Below are 23,402 nucleotides of genomic sequence, written 5' to 3' on the forward strand. Positions count from 1 at the left end.
GATGCAGGGTGGAGCCTGCCACTTAGTTGAGCCAGGGATACAGAAAGAAAAGGGGGAGAGGGAGGGAGACAAAGGGAGAGGAAAAGACTGTCATATTGACCTTGTCTCATTGCCAGCTGTGGTGGGAGGGCGGCGGGTTGCTCCATACGCGGGGTCGCCGTTAAGTTGGCGCAGCCGCACGGGAAAAAGAAGCTTTGTATATGTTTGCTCTCTGACGAGGGAGGCACAGGGGTTTAAATTGGAAGTATAGCAGACTCTATATATATGGGGCCACACCTACATTTAAAGAAGCAGGAGCTCCATTATGGTCCTTCTGCTGAGGCCCCCCCCCCTCCCCTTAATACACATCACGTCACTTAGTCTACTAATTGCTCTCTGCTGTTTTGTATTTCTCCCTCTTCCTGTTTTCCGCTCCTTTCAGCATGCTGTGCTTCGGGAAGCTGGGCCACTGCCCTGTTCCTCCTCTTTGTACATAAACAACTCTCATACCCACATATAGGCTCACGTGCTAGCAGACTTTAACGGAGGTACTCCCCGCTGAGTGAACATCTGGCTCTGCGGCCACCCCCCCCCCACGACTTCTTTCTTTTGCTCAGCCTGGCCCGTTCGTGCACAGGTGTCCCCCCTCCCGACGCAAGGAGCGCCCCGTCCACCAGCTCCCTCGAAAAGTTACGACACGGCACGACACGGCACGACATGAGCCTCCGCGACGGCACCCGGCGCTCCGGCCCGAGCCTCCCGGAGGCCGCGTTGCATAAAGTTGTTTTTTGGGATCGTATTACGCCGGCTATTGAACAAGAAGACCCGCTTCCCAGGGATTTCGCCACGCACCCTTGACTTATTGAGTTGCAAGTAAATGGAAAAGGCTGGGGTCAGTGTGTAAATGTGAAAGGGGTTTGTTTCTCGTGCGTGTGGTGCCATAATATCCCCATCCAGGAAATGACTGTGAGACAGACGCACCCCTCCCAAAGCTGGAGCGGTACCACAGTACTCTGAACTGGTCTGAACTCACTGCCGGCGTACTCCTCGCTAGAGTATATGTGTGTGCACGTACAGTAAGGTACAAACGTACAATACTGGCCCTGTACGTCTTTTACCTAGAAACTGGACTTGATTTGATTTGCCGCTTATTGTTTTCATATGAATATCTCCCTCAAAACGCAGTGAAGAAGGAGAAATTTCTGGACCTTCTTCCCACCTGTTGACTTAGATTAGAACTGGTGATCTAAGTGAGCCATCTCCTTTAGAGTTCAAGATGCTTCATGCACCGTGAGTACATACCAGTTGAGTTTGTTTGGAGCTGAAGTCATTCCTCTTAAGGCTTAAGTCCTGACCTGGGCTTTAGGGAGTGGCCACCAGAGGCTTTTTTTTTTTTTTTTTTTTGTTTGTGTGAGCGCACTGAAAGAACCTGGTATTTTAAAGATTTAGGCAGGTGCCGTTGCTTTGCATTCCTGACCTGACCTTGTGCTCGTTTCTGCTGCCTTCAGGGGAGGTGTAGCAGCTCCGCCAAACTGGTAAAGCCAGAGTGGAAAGTGTGTTTGTTTGTGAGACGGTGTGCGTGTGTGTGTGTGCGTGCACAGCTGTGCAAAACCCTTTCACCGTTTTAACCTTTAAACTCCTTTATGTGCCGTAATCTCTCCTTTCATTTCTGCTTTAGGTGCATTTTGTTTGACGAGATTACTTTATTAATGGACGCATCTCCACGGCGATAGGAATTCGGCACATCTGTGCGCGGTATATGCCCTGACACGCATTATCCACCTCGCCGAGGCGATGCGAAGCGCAGATATGGAAATGTATGTAAAGACCACCAGAGAAAATGTTAAAGCGCCACCTCCGCATATATGTATCGCTTGAATTTTTTAATACTGCAGGTCCTGGCTGTTAGAATAATGGTAATGTCGGCGTGAGTCAGCTGGAAAGACAGCATTTAGTGTGGGAGTAGCAGAGCAACGTCACTTCCGAAAAAAACAGACCCCCATCCAGCAGCCCCAGCGAGACGTTCACAGCTGGTCGGTGGGCTGATGGGAGCGCAAGATCCGGGATGTTGTGCTGTTTTATCGTCCAGAATCGAATCCAAGTTCCTCCAATATATTTAAAGAAAACAAAAAAATGAACAGCATCCCCCCCGCACCACCACCACCCACCCCACGCACACCGAACAAAAACATGTTTACCCAAGGTTTAGTTGTGAATAAACGGCAAACAAACAGAGCCGTTAACTTTTATCAGGGTACTTTTTCCTCTATCAGCCACCGCAGCCTCGGACTGTTTTCCTCCCTCCTTCTCTCCGTCTTTGGCTTCATTCCTTCTTTTCTTTTCGTCTCCCCCACCTCCCTTCTTTCCTCTCCTGTTGCTTTCCTACTGAGCATGGTGCGGTGACGCCCCTGCTCGGCTGGTGAGCCAACTCCAGACCCTGTGATTGCACGCAGGAGTCGGAGGATTGCATCACTGCCTGCGGGGGGAGAGGCCACAGGAATGGAGGGAAGGGAAGGGAGGGGAAGGGACGGGAGGGGAGGGGAGGAGAGGGGGGGCAGAAAGGCGATAGAGACGTGAGGGGATATGATGGACGAGAGGGAAAGGAAGAGCAGAGCGATGATAGACGCCGGGGATTTAGCTGAGGAAGGTGAAAAGGAAGTCAAGAAGGAGCGGAGAGGAGGCAGTTTTCTGTTTATAATGAAGTATGGGAGAGCAAGGGATGAGGGGTGGAGGGAGGCGCTCTCGGTAGACTGCAGGAGGTGGAGAGGCCCGGCGGAGTTATAGGGAGGTCAAAGTGAGCCAGGGTGGTGGATGTCAATCACGTCTCTTAAGTGCAAAGACAAACATCTCCGTCTCTTCTCGGTTCTCCTCCTCCTCCTCTCCGTGGCGGCAGGCTTCACGCTGTGTTCCCTGGTTTCCCGCTGCACTACAAAACGGCTGTGTTGTGAAATGCCCCGCGTTATTGCGAGATTACTCACCGCTGTTCAAAGCCTTACGATGCCGTCGTGTGAAGTGCCTAGGGGCGCTGGATAGCGGTGGGCAGGCCCGCCGCCCAAACAGTTCTCGTCATCGTCTTGTTTACCGCCGCCGGTCCTGTATAGATTAAAACTCATTTAGTCGATTGACAGCTTCAAGCAGGTAAGAGGAAAACAAAGCGGTGACTCAGAGCACATGTTCCTACACGTGGGCCCTCAATCACATAGTGTTCATGTTTGTATGGAAGATACCAGGGATTCTGAGGCCACGTTTACACGAATACCATGTTTGGGGGAAACATGTCTTGCACGTTTCTGCCGGCCGTCCACGACGGATCTGGGTTTTCCGGTGACTGGAACCGCGCCTTTTGAATCCAGGTCTCACGGTGACAAATAGCAGTGCAACTGCCATAAACACACACACCTTTACGTTTAAATAAAGCTAAGTGGAGTAGGGGCCGCCCAGTGGGTTTCACACGGGGGCTGAATAAGCTCTCGACCAATTGTGGGGAACCTGACAGAGTCAGCGTTCAGCAGCGATGGGGGTGGGGCTTACTGTGTACAGGAGGCTTAGATTGACAGGTGTAGTGTGGAGCTCTGTGTGAAACAGTGCGCTGCTGAGACAGCTCCTGCATCATTGAATGAGTGAAATACTGACTTCACTAAAATATGTTGGATTCATGCTAATCCATGTGCATTTAAACCAATTTAAATTTTGGGGGCGAAAGTTAGATGTATGAAAAATGTCTAATCAACCAAAGATTTTGAGACCCTCCCCTGCAGTAACCCTGTGGACCCCCTTGGAGTCACGGACCCCCTGTTGAAAACCTATGGTCTAAGGGTTGATGTGCATGCGCTGCCTCTTCTTCTTCTTCTTTCATCGATAAGTTCTGTAGCAGAAACAGCGCCATGCACAGGCCTGGGGTATGTACTGCAGCAGAAGTTTCTGCTACTAGATGGAGAAATTTTCAAGACGATGTCAAGGAAAACCAGAGAAAAAAAAAGATCATTTTGGTTCCTATCCCTGTGCCTGCTGTATCCTCTCTCCAGATTTTTGAACTCCATCACCTTCTTTATGAGCTCTAACGAAGCATAGCATGGAAATGCATGAAGCGTGCACATAATCCTTGTGCTAGACGTTGATGTAAGAGAGAGACAAAAAGCATTTTCGGATATTATAACGCGTCCGTTTTTGGGAAAACATCATCCATCCAACCCCCCCTCCCTCCCACCCCACTCAGAGTTGAGCCGGGTCACTGTGTCGTTCGCTAATCCCTGGTTTATCGGGTCATAAGGCTTAATGACACAGTGTCAAATCTCAGTCAGATGGCCTTTTTTTTTTTTTTTTACATCAGTCACGGCCTAATCTTACTGTGTGGCAGACAAGTCGAAAATGCTGTTCTCTTCTGTTGTCAGGTCTGCGTGGATGATAATAAAATGCAGAGTCTGGTGGAGTGTTGCGCTTCCAATTAAAAATGTGCAGTGCATGACTCTCTCTCTCTCTCTGTGGTTTTTAATTCAGGCTGGAATTTATTTTTGGTAAAATGTCATTGCGTCAATAATTAGTTTTTCTTTCATTTTTTTAACACCTCTAAAGAAAACCACATAAGTGAAAGTCAATACTGTTGCACAAAGAGAAGCAGTACACGGTTAACACGTTGCACAGTCCACGAAGCAGCGTAACGAATGAACGCAGCGGTGGCTCGAGGCCACGGAGGGAAGCTCACATTTGTCTGTTCTTACCAATGTTTTGCATCATAAGAAAAACGTTAATGTTCAACCGCACAAAGATATCGCTCTGAGCGCGTGTTCTTCCCTTCCCTTGTAGCGGTCCCCCTTTGACGACAGACCACAAGCGCGACCCGCCCTCCTCCTCCTCCACCACCTCCCCCCCTCCTCCTGTGCCTCCCTCCTGGCACCTTCCCTCCCTCCGTCCCTGCCTTCTGCCTGGAATTCCTCAGTGTCTGAAAGCTCTGGCTGGAGGCCATCAGTAGCTCACTGAGAAGCTTCCTGTTGCACTCTTTCGCTCCATCTATCCCTCCCTTTTTTTTCTCATTCCCTCCTTCCCTTTCTCCTCCGTGTGTTTTCTCTCCCGATCTCTTCCTTCCTTCCTCTCATCCTTTCCATCGTTGTCTCTTCCCCGAATCCCCGAAATAATCACTTTCGTCCTCGCTTGTCCCGCGTGCAGACGCTAACGCAGGTGTAGCCCCACCCTCTGTATTCCAGATGTTGTGAGTCCAGCTCTGCATAAACAGTTTCAACCCCAACAGCCCGTCCCCAGTGGCTCCATGCATGCTGCTATTACATAACACTGTGTAAGATCCAGGGTGCTTGTGTGCAACAGAGTCAAAGACAAAGGGAAGATGTTTTAAGTTAACTGGTGCAACTTGAAACAAATGTTAATTATACTTTGCAATTAAGAAAAAATGAAAAAAATTAGGGAATTAATGCTCCATAAAAACCAGGGAATTGTGCAGCAGCGGGTTCGAGAAGGATGAAGTGCGACGAGAGACGCAGAGTAAAACGAAAGAGAAAACTGAGCGGTGGAAGTGAGAGAAAATTTAAAGTAAAGAATAGAGGAGTAAAGAAAGAGAAAAAGAGGGAATTAGAGGCCCAGAGGAGGAGGAGGAGGAGGAGGAGGAGTGGAAACTGAGGTTTCCTGTCTGAGGAGGCGGCTGGCTAAGAAGGACAGAAGCAGGAGAAAAAAAAAAAATCTCAGCTGTGTGTGTTTGTGTGTTGAGTGATCCATCACGGGCCGGGGAGGAAGGGGGGCGGCGGGGTGCGGGGTGGGGGCTGCGGCTCGGGCGTGTGTGTCAGCAGAGGTGGGGTCGCTCGCGGTTCTTACCTCAAGAAACGTCAGCAGTGACATAAGAGGGAGTGAGGCGGTGACCATTTTTAGGCCTGTTTTTCTCGCTTGTCCTTATATGAATTAACTAATGTATCATTAACCTGGAACACCTCACTTCCAGCGCAGACACGACAGCGCCGCTGCATCACGTCCCTCTCTGACCAACCTGCCTCTGACTGTTAAGCGAAACTGCGAGTGGGAATTACTTTAAAGAATACAAACGCTTTGATCAGTTTAATCCTGTTATTCGCCCGAGTTTTGTGCGCGTGCTCGACAAAGTGCCAGCAGCGTTTATTTCCACCTGGCCCCCGGGTCACAGATGTAGAACCCAGTCGTCGGGGGTCAGAGGTCACTTCACGCCCACGCCTCATCTGGTTACCTTTGACCCCGGTTCTTCCCACCTGTTGGATGAGAAAAAAAAAAAAAAAAAAAACTCCAACAGGTCTAGACATGACAGACGCTCCAACCCGGCTATGAAAACTAATGGAAAACCTTTAAGTTGCCTTTTGTTCAGTAAATGTGGCAGAAGCCCAGAATTTATGTAACACGCTCTGTTTTCGACGGATTGGGTTTATGTTTTATTTTTGTTACATTTTGAAAAACAGATGTAGTGAAATGACATTGAGTATTGTCCACAGAACGCAATAATGATTTAAAAAACAGCTTTGATTCTATATAATCCTGATTGATACTGACCGGACTAAATCTTAGTATTGGAATTCATTATATTATACCTGAGCTGCAAACAGTTAACAGCGATTAAGGCATTCGTCACATAATGTTTTACTCTCATTGGTTGTAGGACTTCCTCAAGCTTTCCTCTGTATCAGTTGAAACAATATGATAACATTATCCAAATTATCCAAATGGTGCCAGATGGTTGCCACACTGCAATTCTGATAAGAGGCTGCGGCTATTTGAGTGAATGCGGTGATATTACATTGTCAGATATTATACATTATTATAATTCAGTTATAACCAGTGGAACTGGACGTGTTGTAGCTGAAAATTAATATTGTCACTTTCAGACATACGTAATAGAAACCATATTTTTTTCTGTATCATAGGCGGCTTAGACTTTGGCGTCAGTTTGAGTGCAGACCCTACAATAATAATAGCGTATTGGTTTTATATGGCGCTTTCCCAACATCCTCGCCAACCACCACCAAATATCACTTGCTCACAGTCAAACACCAGGGAGCATGGTGGGTGAAGTGTGTCGCCCAAGGACACAACGGACAGATTATGGGGCAGATAGAGCTGTGATTGGTCCACTTAGGTAGTAGCGTGTTTCCGCATTAGTATTTCCAGTTGGGTTTCTATCTCCACAATTTTCAGATTTGTTGTTGGTTCGGAGACACAAACATTTGTATGACCTCTGTTGGTATTGTTGAAAGTGAAGCAGGCAGTAGAAATCCGACGGGGAAACAAGACATAGTGCCGACTAGTGTTTGGGAGGGTTTTTTTTTATACAGTGAGGCAGACTAACGAGCGCACAAGTTTAAATGGCTCCCACTGGCGTAGGATACGTGAGTGGTAGGTTATGACATCTATCTCCCACAGTACCCTAAAAATCCCTTTAATTACTATTATGGGCTGATGGTAAGATGGTCTATTTCTCTTGGTCAGTCCTGTCTGACGAAAACTACCACTTTAAATGACTTCTGATTTGCAAAAAAAGGAAATGTACACTACCAGCTGTGAACACTCCAATATTTCTTTTTTTTTTTTTGACTGCAATGTATGCGGTTTAATGTCTCATTTTACCCTGAAAGGAAAGCAAAGTCCAATTAAACAACTGATAAATAAAATCGTGGAATCCATATATAACCCAACATATATTCTAAACTTTCGACTTTCGTAAACCATCTTTATCTGATTTAACATTTGTCACACTCTTTCTTCCTTAAATGGAAATCAAATCTTTTACAGAGAGTTCCTCCCACACTTGCAGGGCTTTCACTCTTCTGTCCAGTTCATCACAAACCATCAAGCTTTCCATCTTGTTTTTATCCTGAAGTAGTTCTGGTTTAGCTTGGACTTAAGTTCACTATACCAGAGGATACTGGTGCTGTTCTCAAACTTTTCACCGGTAGTGTCTACCAGTTTTGTGGCTCTTGGTGGGTCCTCGTTTCCAGACTAAAAACACAATAAACCATGCCTCACTCCAGAGACTTTCTGTGTCTCCAGAGTGCCGATATCTCAGCTTGGTTGGTCTCTGTGAATCGGTGTGTGTGTGTGTGTGCTAGACAGAAAAAAAGGGAATGAAAAAAGAAAAAGAAGAGAGCAAAGAGCCCCAGGGAGAGATGGCTTACCTCCTACAGACCACCTCCCAGGGTCACAGCAGGAGGGAGATTAAGTTACAGCCAGCCTCAGAAGGGGGTCACACAAAACGTGCACACACACATTCTCTCACCCTCTGAAACCGTCCCAGGAAACAAAATATTACACAATACGGTTTTATGCCCTGTAATATAATCGTGTTATGCTGCGCAGTCTGTGATGTGTCCTGATGTTTGTTGTTGGTGCTCATTTCTGCGCCATCAGACCAAACAGACCGAGCTGAAACACAAACCCCCTCCACCTCCCTCCCCACCGCAGATCTCATCAGATCAGATCAGGCTGAAAGATCACTCGGTCGGAGCGGGGTCGGCGCTGACCCATGTGAGCTTAGCCTCAGAGCGCAGAGGTGTTGAAACACATAAGCCTCCCTTGACCTGATGCCTGCCGCCCCCCCAGCGCCACCTCACCCTTTCGCTAACCCATCCCACCTTTCTCACAACCTCCAACCTCGACCCGAGCTCACCCCACCCCGAACTCTCACACAAACTCCATCAAAAGGGGACTTGCAATGAGGGACTCAGGTGGGAGCGCATGTGCTACGCACAGACCTCTCTTTGAGGGCTCTTCCTCCGCCACTTCCTCCTCCCGTCATCCTCGTGTATCCTCACTGCGGCCCCCTCGGTCATCCCTCCTTTCCCCTCTCCCTCTTCAGCTGCTGTAGTCAGTGTTTACTCTGCTCGAGAGACGAGGAGAGGGCCCGGAGAGGGGACAATGGCGCCTTTCAGAAACACTGTCGACCCCGTGGCTGAGCAAGGAAGTCTGCATGGGGGCCGGCCAACACCCCTTCCCCAAACTTCACAGCCACCCGCCACTAGGCTTTAAACAAACGCTCGCATATCACACGAGCGTGCACGCACCGGGACGGCCCACCCCTCATCCCTTCTCTGTGTCATTCTTTCACCGAGTCGGCCTTTCTCTTTGTCTCACATTTCCCACAAGCCCCCACTCGGGGAAGCGTGGCTTTTTTTGAAAGAAAAAAGTCGCGATCCCGTAAGTCAGGTCCAAGATCCACAAATTGTGAGTCACTTCCCGGCCAGTCTCCACTTTTTCTCCCCTAAGAAATGATCGTGACCGTAAGCTGAGGTGATATCCAGCAGCGGTTGACTGAAGAGACCCCTGTGAATATGAATGGGTACTTGGGGTCAAAATGTCCCTAGCTACAGTATGTACTTTAATGTTGGTCCCTTGTCCCTCTATCTCATGGTAGTCTCCAGGTACTGGCTGCTCTCCCTGATGCATGTGTCTACAACCTTTGGTCTGTCAAAGACGGTTGTTCGCTCCCCGTTGATCATCAGCAGCCTGGCAGGGAAGATGACTCAGTGTTTGATGATCCCTTCCCTTGTTGTTTCCTCATGTCATTGTACCGTCTTTGCTGTTGGTTGGCTTCTACCGTTAGGTCAAGTAGAAATTGTATCCTCCTCCTTTGCTCAGTACGTTTACATGCACGTAAAAAAAAAAAAAAGAATTATTGCCTTAATTGGACTTTAACTGGACAATTTAAGCACATGTAAAAGCATTACTCCGACTAAAATCAGAGTTCTCCTTATCTCCTTAAGACAGATAATGCCCTTAATCGGACTTTAACTGGACAACACATGTGCGCTTGCGCCACAACCATTGTATATGACCACGGAACAAAAACGTGCAAAAAAGCTGGTCGCAGGAGAAGAAGGTAAACAGAGCTGACAGAAGAACCACCCGCACCATAAGTAGTGCACACATTATGTATGAGATTAAAAAAGCTGAACTATTATCCATCATGTTGTTATTTCAAATGCCGGTCCGCCCCATGGACGACTCCAGTTGTTTACTGTGTAATGTAATATGTCCACCGAAAAGAGGCCGTATTAACCCGCTGAAAAGACACATATCGCCACCTAGTGTGTAGGAGGAGACATGCCATTTATTTGATTTTCTCTGTTGCATGTAAACTGGGACAAGGATCGCATTCAGAAAGTTGAATCGAATAGTGCGTGAGTCGAGCGTGGATTCATCGCATGTCAACAGTGTTACTACAATATACTTATAAATACCTTTCAATTTCAATTTACACAATTGTATGTATAATATTTAGAAGAATCTTTCAGTAAAAATCCCATGTGGTGATTGGTTAAAGGTGGCCATGTTGATTTTAGGCCTGAAAACTGCAAACTGTCAACTATGTCAAACTCAAAAAGTCCGGCAACTATACATTGACCATTTGTTATCATCGTTACATCGACTCCTGTCCTCCTAATCGTCTATCTTGTTATTTAGGAGTTTTGTCGCCTTCTCAAGTCTTTCCACAACTCTTTGCAACGTCATAATCTCACATTTTGCTGTAGATATTGGTTGTTTGGCCTCAGCAAAGCGGCCTCTGTAGTTTTGTCCCAAACCTTCGTGATTGCTGCCAGTACGCCACTTCAATGCGAAAATCTCATTTCACTTTAAGTTCAAGAATAGAAAAAAACATCTTTAACAACTATAACTCCACCGGGATCACATTAGCGGGCTGTGGACTATACTTAAGCCATTTGGGAAGTCCCAGAATATTTCGAGAGAATTTAGTTTTATGTTAATTTGCTTTACAAAAAGTGGCCAACCTTACACGCAGAACTTGAAATGTTTTTTTGTCTGAAGCAACTGGATTTTCTTACCAGAGTTTCTGAGGAGAAGAGTTGACAAAAAAATGTCTTTCTTTATTTGTGTGACTTTCAGTAATACAATTCAATCGCCCTCCCCCCCGGGCCGCTGGAGCTGAGTGTTTCCAGAAAGGAATATCTGCAGACAATAGCGCGTTAATGAGAATTTATATTATCCATTCAGCTGTTTGCATTTTATTCACTCAGAATTTAGAGTGCAGTAGATTTAAAACCAAATGTTTCTAAATTTCTAAATTTGAACCACACAGCAAGCTGGAGGATACAAACAATGCCTTTTATTATTATGTGCGGAAAAATGGCTGGCTGTTGTTTGAGCGGGGCGGAGGGGGGAGTCATGCTTGATAAAATAGGAAAACATGAGCTGAGTAGTCCATTATGGAGGTCTCTCTCTCTCTCTCTCTCTCTCTCTATATATATATATATATATATATATATATATATACATACATACATATATATGATGGCTTGAATTGGCAGCAGCTGCCTGAAAGGAACTTTTGTGCGTTGGGACCACTGTCTCACAGGGAGAGATGCAAAATCACATGATATCCGGTTCCAAATTGATTTATAGATCTAGATGTTCCATATATCTGCATCATAGCATGGATTATCATGTTGATGGAAGGCCCGTTCGCTGGTTGTCCCCGCATAGTGGATGAGAGCAGGATTTGCTGAGAGGTTAAGCTGATTCCTGGTCCGCACCTCGGGGTAAGGGGCTTTCACTCGTTTAAAGTGGATGATGGGCGATTTTTCTGCTACTTTGGCTAAACAATAAAGCTGAAATTCTTGGCAGCCGCGCGTAACAGGAGTTACAGTAATTTAACCACCGGGAAAGAGAGAAAACGGAGATGTGGTATTAGCCGCAGCTCCGAGGGAGGCTCGTATGCACTCACAGCATGTTTATTTCCGTGGCTAATGACAACTGGCCACATAACAAACTCCTTTGATAAGGAGTTACCAGCAAACCCACTTCCTTTATCGTTGCGCATTTAACCCGGCTCTAACTGATGGATGTATTCAATTCATTACGTGTCAGGGTCCAACACGCGACGCTGCTGTAGCTGAAAATATATAATGAGAGTTGGATTTCTTTGTTTGGCAGTCTGCACAGGTGAAACCCTACACATGTAGCAGACCATTAAAAAAAATAAGGCAGTGCGGTTCGTGGTCTGTACGACACAGCCACAAACATTTCATTCAATAGATTTACCTCCTGTTTTCATGGGAACAGATAACTGGTCCGTGTCCTCATGTCTTTTCTCAGTGCTGGATATAACTCCTGAGCAATTTAAAAACTGGAATTAGCAACATATTTAATTTTCCTTCATTACCGACTTCAGTATAATCCGACAAAATGTCAGTCTCTCAAAATAAACGTTTTCCCCGCATCCCGTACTCAACGCAACAGGCTAACGTTCAGATTTTGCGTCGTCTCAAAGCGCTCGTCAACAGTAACTTGCGGGTCACGCGCTCGTCAGTGGTCTATATTCAGATTAAAAAAAGAAAAAACAGATTTGTCTTAAGATGTTATGTGCATGTGAGGAACATTATATGCTGCACAGATCTTACTGATAGCGCCATAATGCCGTCCTGTGTGCATGCTCATACAGTGTGTTCTACTGTAGCAGTGCATGTGTGCGTTATCATCATCTTATCTATGGCTGATTGAGTCACACACACACACACACTCCCACCCCCCTACGGCTGTGTGTGCTAGTGTGTGTGTGTGTGTGTGTGCGAGCTGGTGGCCATCTCTTGTCGGAGTGACGAACCTGGTGACCTCCCTGCTCCATGCATCTCAGACACAAGGGCTTCTCATGTGGCCCCTGGCCCACTCGCTCTCAAAGCCAACCATTCACTACTAACGACGGCTTCTGTGAGTATGTGTTGGCATGCTCTGAGAGGACAGATTAATTTTTTCTTTTTTTTTTTACAGTTTAATTGTGTGTGTGCATGCGTGCATTTGTCGAAGTATTTGCGTGTGCATTTGCTGCATGGACACTTGGAATAGGAACAGAGGCTACTCTGCAGCTGTGTTGTCCATATGGAAAATGCTTTGAAGAGATGTATGTGTGTGTGTGTGTGTGTGTGTGTGTGTGTGTGTGTGTTTCCCTGGCGAGAAGGAGCAGCGAACCCTAACACATTGTGTTCAATTGAGAGCTTGGCTTAAATTCAGCGGTACTATACTATCAGCTCCTGTATGTGTGAGGCAGTAAACGTTGGGAAGATTAGGATCGCTCGTTTATTTACAGCTTTTGTTGAAATAATGTGGATTAAGTGAGTTTTACCCTAGCAAGTCGTTAATTAGAATTAGGATTCAAACTAAACATAAACCAGCAGTTATATCTTTGACTCATCTAGTGGCTGAGGAAGAACACGAATGGAGCTCAGAATGACAGCTAGATGAAGCGACCCGCCCACAGCCCTCAGGCCGGGTCCAGAGGTCAGTGTGTTTAGAGGAAGGAGGAGGTGGACGGAGTGGGTACAGCTGGACTTGAAGGCCTGCGGGTTTGCTGGTGGGTCTCAAAGGTCTGTGCTGTCTGAAGGTGCACGGCGTGTGGGGGGTTGGGGATGGGCTGGCGTAGTGTGTGTGTGTGTGTGTGTGTGAGAGATGTGACAGGGTGCAAGGGCCAGCGACTGGCCAACCAAGGGGTTGGGTTGAAGCAGGGCCAGCGGTGGGGGTGACCATCTGGATTGAGTTGTAGACATTCCTCAGGAAGAGTGTGCGAGTAAAGGTCAGGACGGAAAAAAGAGAAGGGGGTCACGGACCTCTCCGTATGTGTGCGTGTGTTTATTTTTACTCGGCTTACTCAGTGTTTTTCGGTTTATGATTGCGGTGAGTTTGCCATTGTCGGAGAGGATTTTCCTCGCCCCGGCGGGATTGTGCAACGTGAGACACTATCAACAACATTCACGTGAGAAACATTGCAGGTGGGAGAGCTCATCTCCTCCGGCCCTGTTCTCATTAGAACGTGGTGTGGTTGCGTGAACTTTCATTGGGTCAACTCCGACTAATAACTCTACCTCTCCGTTTGTGCAGTTGGGAGGTCGGCAGGTTGCGGTTGCCATGCTGTCCTTAGACGAGCCCCTAGACCTGAAGCTCCCTCGGAGAGCCAACGGGAGGGAAAGAGGGGCGCTGTCCCCTCCCCTCTCACCGATGCACGCCAAACGTGCTCGCCAACTCCACATGGCGGATGATGGGACAGCGGTCCTAGAGCCGGCCTCACCAGCATCTCCACACACAGGTAGGTAACAAGAAGAGAAGATTAACACATGGTGAGAAGAGCTTTGCTGGGCCGTACTTTGAGGTCCAGGTGTGTACAATGCTACCCACCGGAGGTTAAGGTGGTACATATTTGTCATGCATGCTAACGCAGAGAACAGCCGAGACGGATGGGAGTGTCATCAGCACCCAGGAAGTCATAAAGCTAGTTACAGGGTAGATTTAAAATGTCAACGTGATGGAGGCATTAGATGGGAAGTGAAGAGCCCACTGCAGAGATTACAAATTCATTGTTTTTTTTAGGGTGACCAGATTTCAGGGGACAGTCCCCGTTTTGGATGACCCGTCCCCTGACTAAAGCTGTCCCCAATTTTTGCTTTTTAAGAATGAGAAAAAAAAAATCTTGCACGCAGACTACAGTTATTACGGTAGCCGGTCGCACTGCTGTTGACATTACAGATATAGCAGTTTAGATATGTTTAAATATGAATAAATGTGTAAATAAATGAAACCAGAGCTATCTCCATTTCTTCATTTCACCTTGATAACATCTAATTTTTTTTTTTTTTTATATCCGAGCTGTGAATGTCCTCAGATTTCCACATCAGCAGTAAACCTGTTTTATTACTAGTGTGGGATTATTCTACAATATTTACTCATCATCACAGTAGAATAGTCCATCCTTAGTCAATCTACTGCATTAATTCCTCTCTCAATTAGTAGAAAATGTTGCGAACACGTAATTCATGAAAAAAAATAAAATAATGTGATACCGTCAGAATTTTGAAAAATACAGTGATATACGTCTTTGGTCGTACCGTCCAGCCCTAGCAATTCAGGCAACTTGTAAAGACATTACAATAAAAACCACAAATGTCAACATATTTGTGGCAAAAATGAAACTTTAATGGGCAGTCTACTGGAGGTCACTGCAACATGTGTGTGTGCGTGTGTTTTCCCAGGCGTGCAGGTGGTCCCTCATGATCGAACGGACACCCCCACCCCACCTGCAGTGGACCTGAGCATGTCTCCCTCCTCCCGCCATACCCCCAGTTCTCCAGAAATGACCAACGGCAACTACGTCCCCTCGGGGGTGAGTACGAACAAAAGCTGTTACCCTAACCCTAACCCTAACCGAACACTTAACACAATAATTTCCTCTAATTTCCCCGTGCGCTCTCCTCAGTCACCACCAAGAAAGAATAAACAGTGACATTCAGACTTTTACCGTCTACAGGAGAGAGTGATTCAGGCCGCTGAGGGTCAGCAAATCAGGAACAACACCGGGTTGTGTCACACTTTGCATAAGGGAGTCAGGCTACGCAAAGGCTGGGAGGCCTCCGTGTGAGAGCTCTTATCAAACACCTCTTGTGTCCCCAACAACTAGCTCAGTCAGTGTAACTTGCACTCGGTGGCCCTGCTGGCATGACGTGTGTGTGTATGCATGTGCGTGTGTGTGTGTGTATAATCGGATTTCAGTCAAACTACGGCCATGCAGACCTCACGCCGCCTAATTCAATTCCCACGCAATTGAATTGAGACACGCTGGCTGGGGCTATTCAGCCGCCCCAGGTCCCACTGTGTCCTATAGGGGCACACACGCCTCCCCCCCCCCAGCACACACACTACACACACTTTCTTTCTCGCACACAAAATAAGTACTTGTTATAGAAGATCACCGTACATCATCTCATAAAGCAGCTCGCATAGTTTTGCATGAGGAAGGACCACAGGGAATTAAATGAAATTAGTCACAGACAAATTTCTGTCATGATGAGAGACAGCCGTAGGACTGTAATCCACAGCGTGTCTCCCTTATTCTAAATTTCATCAAGTCTCCTCTTCTTCTTCTTTTTTTTTTTTTTGAATTGAGCCAAGTTGCACCGCGAGTGTCTGCGCGTTGGTTCTTTGAGCGCCAGCCGAGCTTCGGCGGATCTTACAGCTCTCCTGCTGAGCTCAGGGATGTAGGGAGGGTTTGTAGCGCGCAGCAGGCAACAGGCAACAGGAAAACAGAAATGAAAAGGTGGATTTTTGAAGGAAAAGATGAGAATCAGCAGTTCTGCGCTGTGTGTTGACAAAAAGCCTGACGGTAGCATTAGAGCTTGAACTGCTGTTTGTCAAACTACTACTGCGCAGCCAGCCTTACCTTTTTAGGCTGTCCTGATCATAACAAGATTGAAGACCTACGATGCACTACCCATGGTCTCATTTTTGAGTTTCCCTTCGGAGCATTATTTCTTTCTAAGGGTCAGCGGCAGTTTGATGAGCCTGTTGCTCTTTTTCCAACTTTTTCCCATTTGTCACCAGAATTCTCACATCCCACAGGCCTTTCAGTTCTTTGTGCCAATCGGGGCTGGGACAGGACTTCACCTGCCATCCTCCATGTTCATTGGCCATACTAGCGACAAGAGAGCCTCTCCCGACCTTTCAGCAGATGAACAACTGGCCTGCCGCTGGAAGAAGGTCAGTCAGAGAAATGCATTTTGCAGCCAAACACGGGTCTGATCACAACATGTGTCTGACATGCTCTTCCCTCCTTCAGTGCCATCTGCTCTTTGACTCCCTACAAGACCTGGTGGACCATGTCAATGACTTCCACGTCAAACCTGAAAAGGACTCTGGGTACTGTTGTCACTGGGAGGGCTGCGCTCGCAAAGGGAGGGGGTTTAATGCTAGGTGAGAAAAAATCATTCTCTTTGGTAAAAGGGTGAATTCATGAAGTGGATGCCGCAACGAGCTTGTTTTTTTTGGCTGCAGGTACAAAATGCTCATCCACATTCGCACCCACACTAACGAGAAACCCCACCGCTGTCCCACCTGCAACAAGAGCTTCTCACGCCTGGAGAACCTGAAGATACACAACCGGTCACACACAGGTCAGTACTCTACACCAAGTGAGTTATGAAAGAGAAATGACAGATATCTGAGACTGGGGATGGGCGTCGAGAACCAGTTGGAATTGGTTCTTTTAAAGAACCGATACCAACTGGTTCAGTTCATCGATATCATTAGCCTTCATACTTATCGATCCCCTTTATCGATGCTTTTCACGACAAATCTTTACATCCCAGTCCAGAAGGTGGCGTTAATGCACCTAAAAGTAGTTTTCCAACCATCATAAAACAGAAGAAGAAGCATGGCGTTGACGATCAGGAAAGACGCAATGGCAGAGAGGTTTGCTTCACTTCACCAGAAGCACCATAGTTTTAAGCAAGGGCGGTAACACCACCAACATGCTGAAGCGTTTGTCGACGACGCGGCATTAAATACAGAGAAAGCCATGGTGACAATCTCCGGTCAACAAATGCAGCTGCCCCTAGCAGTGAGGATCAAGTGACCAATTTCCTATTCGTTTACCTACACAAGCTCTTATCTCTTGTTTAGAAACTCAATACATTTTGTGTTGTTTACATGAAACCACGAATGCCTGATTTTCCTCGATAAAGAATCGAATAGATAAGCAGAATCGCTAATGGCATCGGTATCAATAAAATCTTATGAAAGCCCATTCCCATCCGAGACACATTTACTCCACTGATACATTAAAGATAAATAGATTTGTAAGCTTTTGCAAATGGATTCTCAACATCTTAATAATCTTTTCTCAATGCAGGTGAAAAGCCCTACATTTGTCCTTACGAGGGTTGCAACAAGCGCTATTCCAACTCCAGCGACCGCTTCAAACATACGCGCACACACTACGTGGACAAGCCCTACTACTGCAAGATGGTGGGATGCTTGAAGCGCTACACCGACCCCAGCTCTCTCCGCAAGCACATCAAAGCCCATGGCCACTTTGTCGCTCAGGAGCAGGGCTCCCCAGGTGGGGTGGGGTCCTTGCTTAAAGGAAGTCAGAGTGGAGGGCTTGCGAATGGCGGAGGGAAGGATTCTGAATTGTCCTACGTGAGCGGAGCCCACATCATCATCCCAGGGGCGACGGCTGCTCTCCTGGGAGGCCACGCTCTGCAGGGTCTCGGCGGCGCCCTGCCGCTGTCCCCCCTCAGTCCTCGGCCCCTGGACCTCAGCACCTTGGGTTGCCCCAACTCTCCGCCAGGCAGCTTGGGAAGCACGTCCATCCTGTCCTTCGGCGGCTCCCCGCTGGGGCTGGCCAAGTCCCCTCTGCTTTCCCCCGCGTTCCCTACCTCGGCCGTGGGCCTGCCGATGCTGCCTCTGCTGGGGGCCACATCCGACCGTAGGGCCCAGAGCCACCAGGCGAAGAAGGGCAGGGGAGAGGAGACCGAGAATGAGGGGACTGGGGGGGTCTTGAACCTCTCCACGGGAGGGTCTCATGATCCCCTGTCCTGGGTGGTCATACCCCCAGGCACTGTGGTGCTCAAGCCAGCTGTGGTCAATTGATACACTCACGGATACACACACACACACACACATTCCAGAAGAGCTCAGGGGGTCGGGATGGGAGGGTCAAAACCATAATGAGGGTATGGGCGGTCAAAGGTGAGAAGGATTGGCTTGCACAATCAAATCCAGGCAATGGATTGTAGAGAGATTTGAAAACAAAAAAAAGAAAAACAACAGAAACTCATCAAACCCAATCAGAAGATGGACAGAAAAGCACCTCACGACAGAAGAATTAAACATACAACGCAAGTCTCTTGTACTGTTGGGGAAACTTGAGGCCCAAGAACTCTGTTCAGGAACACGTATGGCTCTGTATTTCTATCTCAAAGCCTGGCAACGGGCTCCTCTTTGCTCTCTTATTTTATACTTTACTCATTCCTGTTTACTGGTTCTGTGGACAAGAACCATGGACGTGACGGTCTTAGTGCTCTGTGTTCTTACAAAAAAGTCCCGAAGTATTTATATGACTGTACTTTTGACAGTGTGCCTCCAGCTTAGCAGTGAGATACATACACCACGAATGACACCCTCAACGTTAGGTGCAACGTGACAGGAAGCTTCTCAGATGATTTTAAACGTATAACCTATTTTTCACAGGCCGCTGTGATTAATATGATTCAGACAAGCTTGCCAAACCAAAGCAAGTGAACTCAAGCTGTGTTGTATTTGTGCTGCTTCAGCTCCGAGACAGGTCAATCAGACACAGCACTTACTAGTGTCAACTGGTTGTAGTGTTGAAACCTCAGAACTGCTGCTAATCTCTCTGCTCCTCCTCCAGCGTACCACGAACTGGGAGAGAGCACTTTTGACAATCTGTCCCCTAATTTTCGGGGAGGGTGACCAAGACAGACCAGCCTAGTCCACCAGAATGTGTGCCAGGTGTGCAGACTAGGGGCTTTTTAGGCACAGAGCGAACCGAGAACACAGACAAACGGTGTTACATCACCCGGCAACGACCAACCATCACTTCCTCTTTCTCACAAGTGAAATTTAAGGCACTGGTGTGTCTGACTCCCCCCTCTGGTCGGACGCGATACGCAACATCCTGCTTGGCATTCACAGAACTAGCACTGTGTTTTATTTTTTTTTGTTTTTTTTTTTTTCTCCCCGGATTGTCCAGCTGCTTTCCCGTAATTGAATCAACACGGCCAGTTTGCGCATGAAAGGGCCACTGTGGCGGTAAACACTACTGTCTTGTATTTTTTCTTAAAGTAACCCGACCCAAAACCAGCTGTGAAAAACAGGTGGCCTTCCAGTCCAAGTACGACTTAGCCTCGACAGTTTTGTCCCGAGTTCAACAAGTTTCATGCCGCGGCCAAAAATACCTGGAGAGCAGCAAGCGGGATGTTCGCTTTGTGCCACGGAGGAGGGGGGGGGGTGCGACGCACTCACTGCCACATACAGCTGGACTGACTACGAAGCCACACTATTGCAAACTGCCTCATTTTACGCTGTCCCAAGGGGCAAGAAAAAAGACAAAATAACCCTAGACTCCTGGGAAACTTCTTCTCATGGTTCGATTGAGCGGTCAACATGCACTTAGCGCAAGTTATATCCCTTACGTGTTTTATGAAATGTTGCTACGGAGTAAGAATTTTATTTTATGACAATTTTCAGCAAGGGCCAATGTTGCTGTGGGGTCTTTTCGGGCTTATGTCGTTTAGTACTGAAGCATGTGTGACGAGAGGTTAAGGGAGCAGGAGATCAAGGACCGTTTCTCCTTAGAAACACAAATATCTTTTCACTCCATCCCTCCTGTCCCCCATCCGTGCATCGCATCATCCCATCGTCCCACCTTTGAGGGAATGACACGTTCAGTTATTGCCATTTTTTTTATTATTGTTTTCTTTTGCTGTTGTTCAGACGAGACATTTTTTTTCCGATGTTGAAGTTGCTTCCTTGTGTCCTGCGACGGCTGCTCTGCAATCGGCTTTCTGCTGTCAGCGATGAGTCTTTTTCAAGGGGTTGGAGAGGAGGAGAGAGTTTTTTTTTGGGGGGTGGAGTCTTCTAGGGTAGTGGTTGCCAACCTGGTGGTTTGAGTCACCAAAGTGGTCCTAGGATAAATATAAAAGGGCTGGGGTAATTTATTAGTCATGCTAGGGACGTTTCTTAAAGAGTGGCCATTGAACTATCTTGACAATAATTTAAAGATACTTATGGTGTCTGGAGGATGAGTTATACCTTAGGGCTGGGCGCTGTGCCCAAAAAGTATGTCACAGTATTATTCAAAATTCTGACAATATCATGGTATTTCTTTATTTTTCATGCATAATCACATGTTTACAACATTCTCTACTGGTTGAGAGAGGAATTAATGCAGTAGACTGACTAAGGATGGACTATTTTACTGAGGTGATAAGTACATTTTGTAGAATAATCCCACACTAATAGTAAAACAGGTTTGCGTGGCCCCGTGTTAGCACTGACTGCTGTTGAAGAAATCTGGGGACATCTACAGATCAGAGATTAAACAAAAATAAAATGTTATCAAGATGAAATGAAGAAACAGGGACAATTACGGTTTCATCCGTTTTGACATATTTATTCAAATTTAAACCGAGACGTCTGTGACGCCAACAGCAGCGCAAACGGCTACCGTAATAATTGTAGTCTGTACTCAACACTTTTTTTTTCTCATTCATAAAAAGCTAAAATTGGGAACACTTTCAGGGACAGGTCATCCAAAACAAGCGTTCTCGTTCTGCCGCTTCATTTTTCGGACTTTTCCATCTTCACCACACCTCGCAGTGACACATTCGCACCATTTGTGTTAAGAAGCGCTACATTGAAACTGGTCCGAACGTTGTGCAATGTATGTCAGTATATTAAAAATACAGGTATTCAGTATGAACCGGTATACCGCCCAGCCCTATTATTCTCTCAGTTTTATAGCGCCATGCTTTGAGAACTTTTCATCAAAACTATGGTTTTATGAACAAAAAACTGTGAAACCATTTACATTCCAGCCTCATCAGGACATAGTAAAGATCATACGTGGAGCAAGTTGTATCTGAGTGATACAACACGTCGATGTTGGCAACCCAACTCAACACGTTGCAGCCTCATAGATACTAGCATGAGACTCTCAGTAAGTCTAGTAATAGGTACAAGAGATTTGTTTTAAGCGGCCTAAAAGGCTGGAACCACTGTTGAGTTATGTGCACATCATCACACTTATCTATGACAATCACATTGGCCTATTGCGTATAATTCAGAGTGTGTGCGGGTGTAAATATATCTCAGTTAAGAATCGAAACACCAAATTATTTTAGGTTTTTGTTTGTTTTTACAAACCTTTTTCCTTTGATATGACTTTTCGAAAATAAAAAAGGCGGCAAGCATAGCGAAGTAACTGTGAAATGGCGGGCGGCACTGGGAGAGCGTGAGAGCAAGGAGAAAAGCTCGGCCCGACGAATGAATGAATGAATGAATGAACAGGGGACAGGGAGAGACGAGGGCACAGGCTGCACGCCAGCAGAGGAAAGGAGGCAAGGGGATGGCCGTGCTGCACGCCTGTCCTCCCATCTGGGCACCTACCCTGCAATCGGCCCTCTTAGCTCTGAAGTCACTGGCTGTGCTGTGCCCAGTGTGGCAGCCGCTCACAGGCATACCAGCCCCGCGGAAAACTAGGCCACTGAACTCTGCCTGCCCTCGCTTTTCTGTTTTTTTTTTTTTTTTTTTTTTTGTGGGTAGATTAAACCTGAAACGCTCAACTCCCCCACCTCCCGGCCACAAAGCTTTTTTTTTTTTTTTTTTATACCAGGGATTGAAAAGTAAAACTAACAAGCCACGTTCGCAGTAAACAAACACAACTCTCCCCGTTTAGGGGATGCACTGCCAGGCTGCCCACGAGTCTGTCAGGATTCACACAGCATACCTGTGTTTCTAGGCTTCATTATCCCAGAAGAACCCCCCCTCCCTGGACATCGGTCCCCCCTCGGCCCCCCATCGCCACACTCACACTCACACACCCGAGGCCTCGGCTCAGGTTTGGCACCGTAAAAGAGTCTCTCGCTCCGAGTGGACAATCCCGCCGGTGTGATGTCATCAGAAAACAGGTGTTAAGTAGGCTAGACACGGTTTCCATGGCAACAGCGAAACCCACAGATGCAGCGCCGGCACTCCTCCTCCTCCTCTTCGCTTTCCTCCCTTTTCCTCGTCTGTCTCTCCTCTGCTGGTCGAAGCCAGGGACAGAGACTCATCGCGGCGGCAGAAACCTGAGCGACACGACACGGATCCTACCAGGGTCCACATTATTTTTCAATAATATTAAATAAGCTGTATGATCCATTAACCCTTTTGAGCTCAGCCTGTAAGAAATTGCACTTTTTTTTTCTTCTCCTCCTCCTCCTCCTCTTCCTCCCCCTCATAGCGTGTGTAGATATGGGGATGCTGTCACATCTTTTCTTAGCGTTGAGCGTAATTCATCTTTTTTTTCTTTAATTTTTTGGAGGGGAACCATGAATAATGTTAAAAATCAGTCAAAATGAATTTAAAGTCTTATTTTATTTTTTTTTGATACGATTGGTACGGGCTCCTTGAGTTTTTTTAAAGTAACCCTCACTTCGCGTTAGGAAAAGTGAAATCCAGCAGGGCACAAAGCCGTTAGCTAGGTAGGTCAGTGTCATAGTAAAGGGGTGCCATTGACTGAAGTGCCACAGTGTTGCACAAAGGGTTAATGATAAGACTAAGGCCACGCAAGGCCTGTTCCAAGTTATGTTTTTGCACATTTGTGAGATGTTATGTCAGTATTTTAATTTTTCCAAGTGCCTTTCTATTATAGGTAAATATAGAAGCTATACACTATATGAAAAAAAAAAAGAAATAAATAAAGATTATATGAAAGTATATTTTTTTTTTCTCCTGGCATCATGTTCTGTGGTTGAACATGCAGAATTTTAGAGTTGTAAAAGTCTTCAATTGGTACAACATAGCGGTGTTCTCCTGTTTTAGAGGAATTTATTACGATATTGATAATAATGTCAATGAAAACAAACAAAAAAAAAAATGTTTAATAAAGCTGCATTTGATAC

The 23,402-nt window shown here is 46.6% G+C and overlaps 1 protein-coding gene across 1 annotated transcript in view; it reads left to right on the top strand.

Annotated features, from left to right (window-relative positions):
• The window catches only part of glis2b (GLIS family zinc finger 2b), a 29,639-nt gene extending 6,238 nt beyond the window's left edge, over window positions 1–23,401 (top strand). Inside the window, exons 2-7 of the mRNA XM_047571209.1 lie at window positions 13,828–14,032; window positions 14,973–15,103; window positions 16,336–16,473; window positions 16,553–16,686; window positions 16,768–16,886; window positions 17,624–23,401. Of these exons, the coding sequence (XP_047427165.1) occupies window positions 13,855–14,032; window positions 14,973–15,103; window positions 16,336–16,473; window positions 16,553–16,686; window positions 16,768–16,886; window positions 17,624–18,366 (1,443 nt within the window). The 5' untranslated portion in view covers window positions 13,828–13,854 and the 3' untranslated portion in view covers window positions 18,367–23,401. The remainder of the gene's footprint in view (window positions 1–13,827; window positions 14,033–14,972; window positions 15,104–16,335; window positions 16,474–16,552; window positions 16,687–16,767; window positions 16,887–17,623) is intronic.
• Window position 23,402: the final 1 nt, after the last annotated feature.

The sequence above is a fragment of the Mugil cephalus genome, chromosome 20 (assembly GCF_022458985.1).
Source record: "Mugil cephalus isolate CIBA_MC_2020 chromosome 20, CIBA_Mcephalus_1.1, whole genome shotgun sequence".
In the NCBI taxonomy this organism is placed as follows: Eukaryota; Metazoa; Chordata; class Actinopteri; order Mugiliformes; family Mugilidae; genus Mugil; species Mugil cephalus.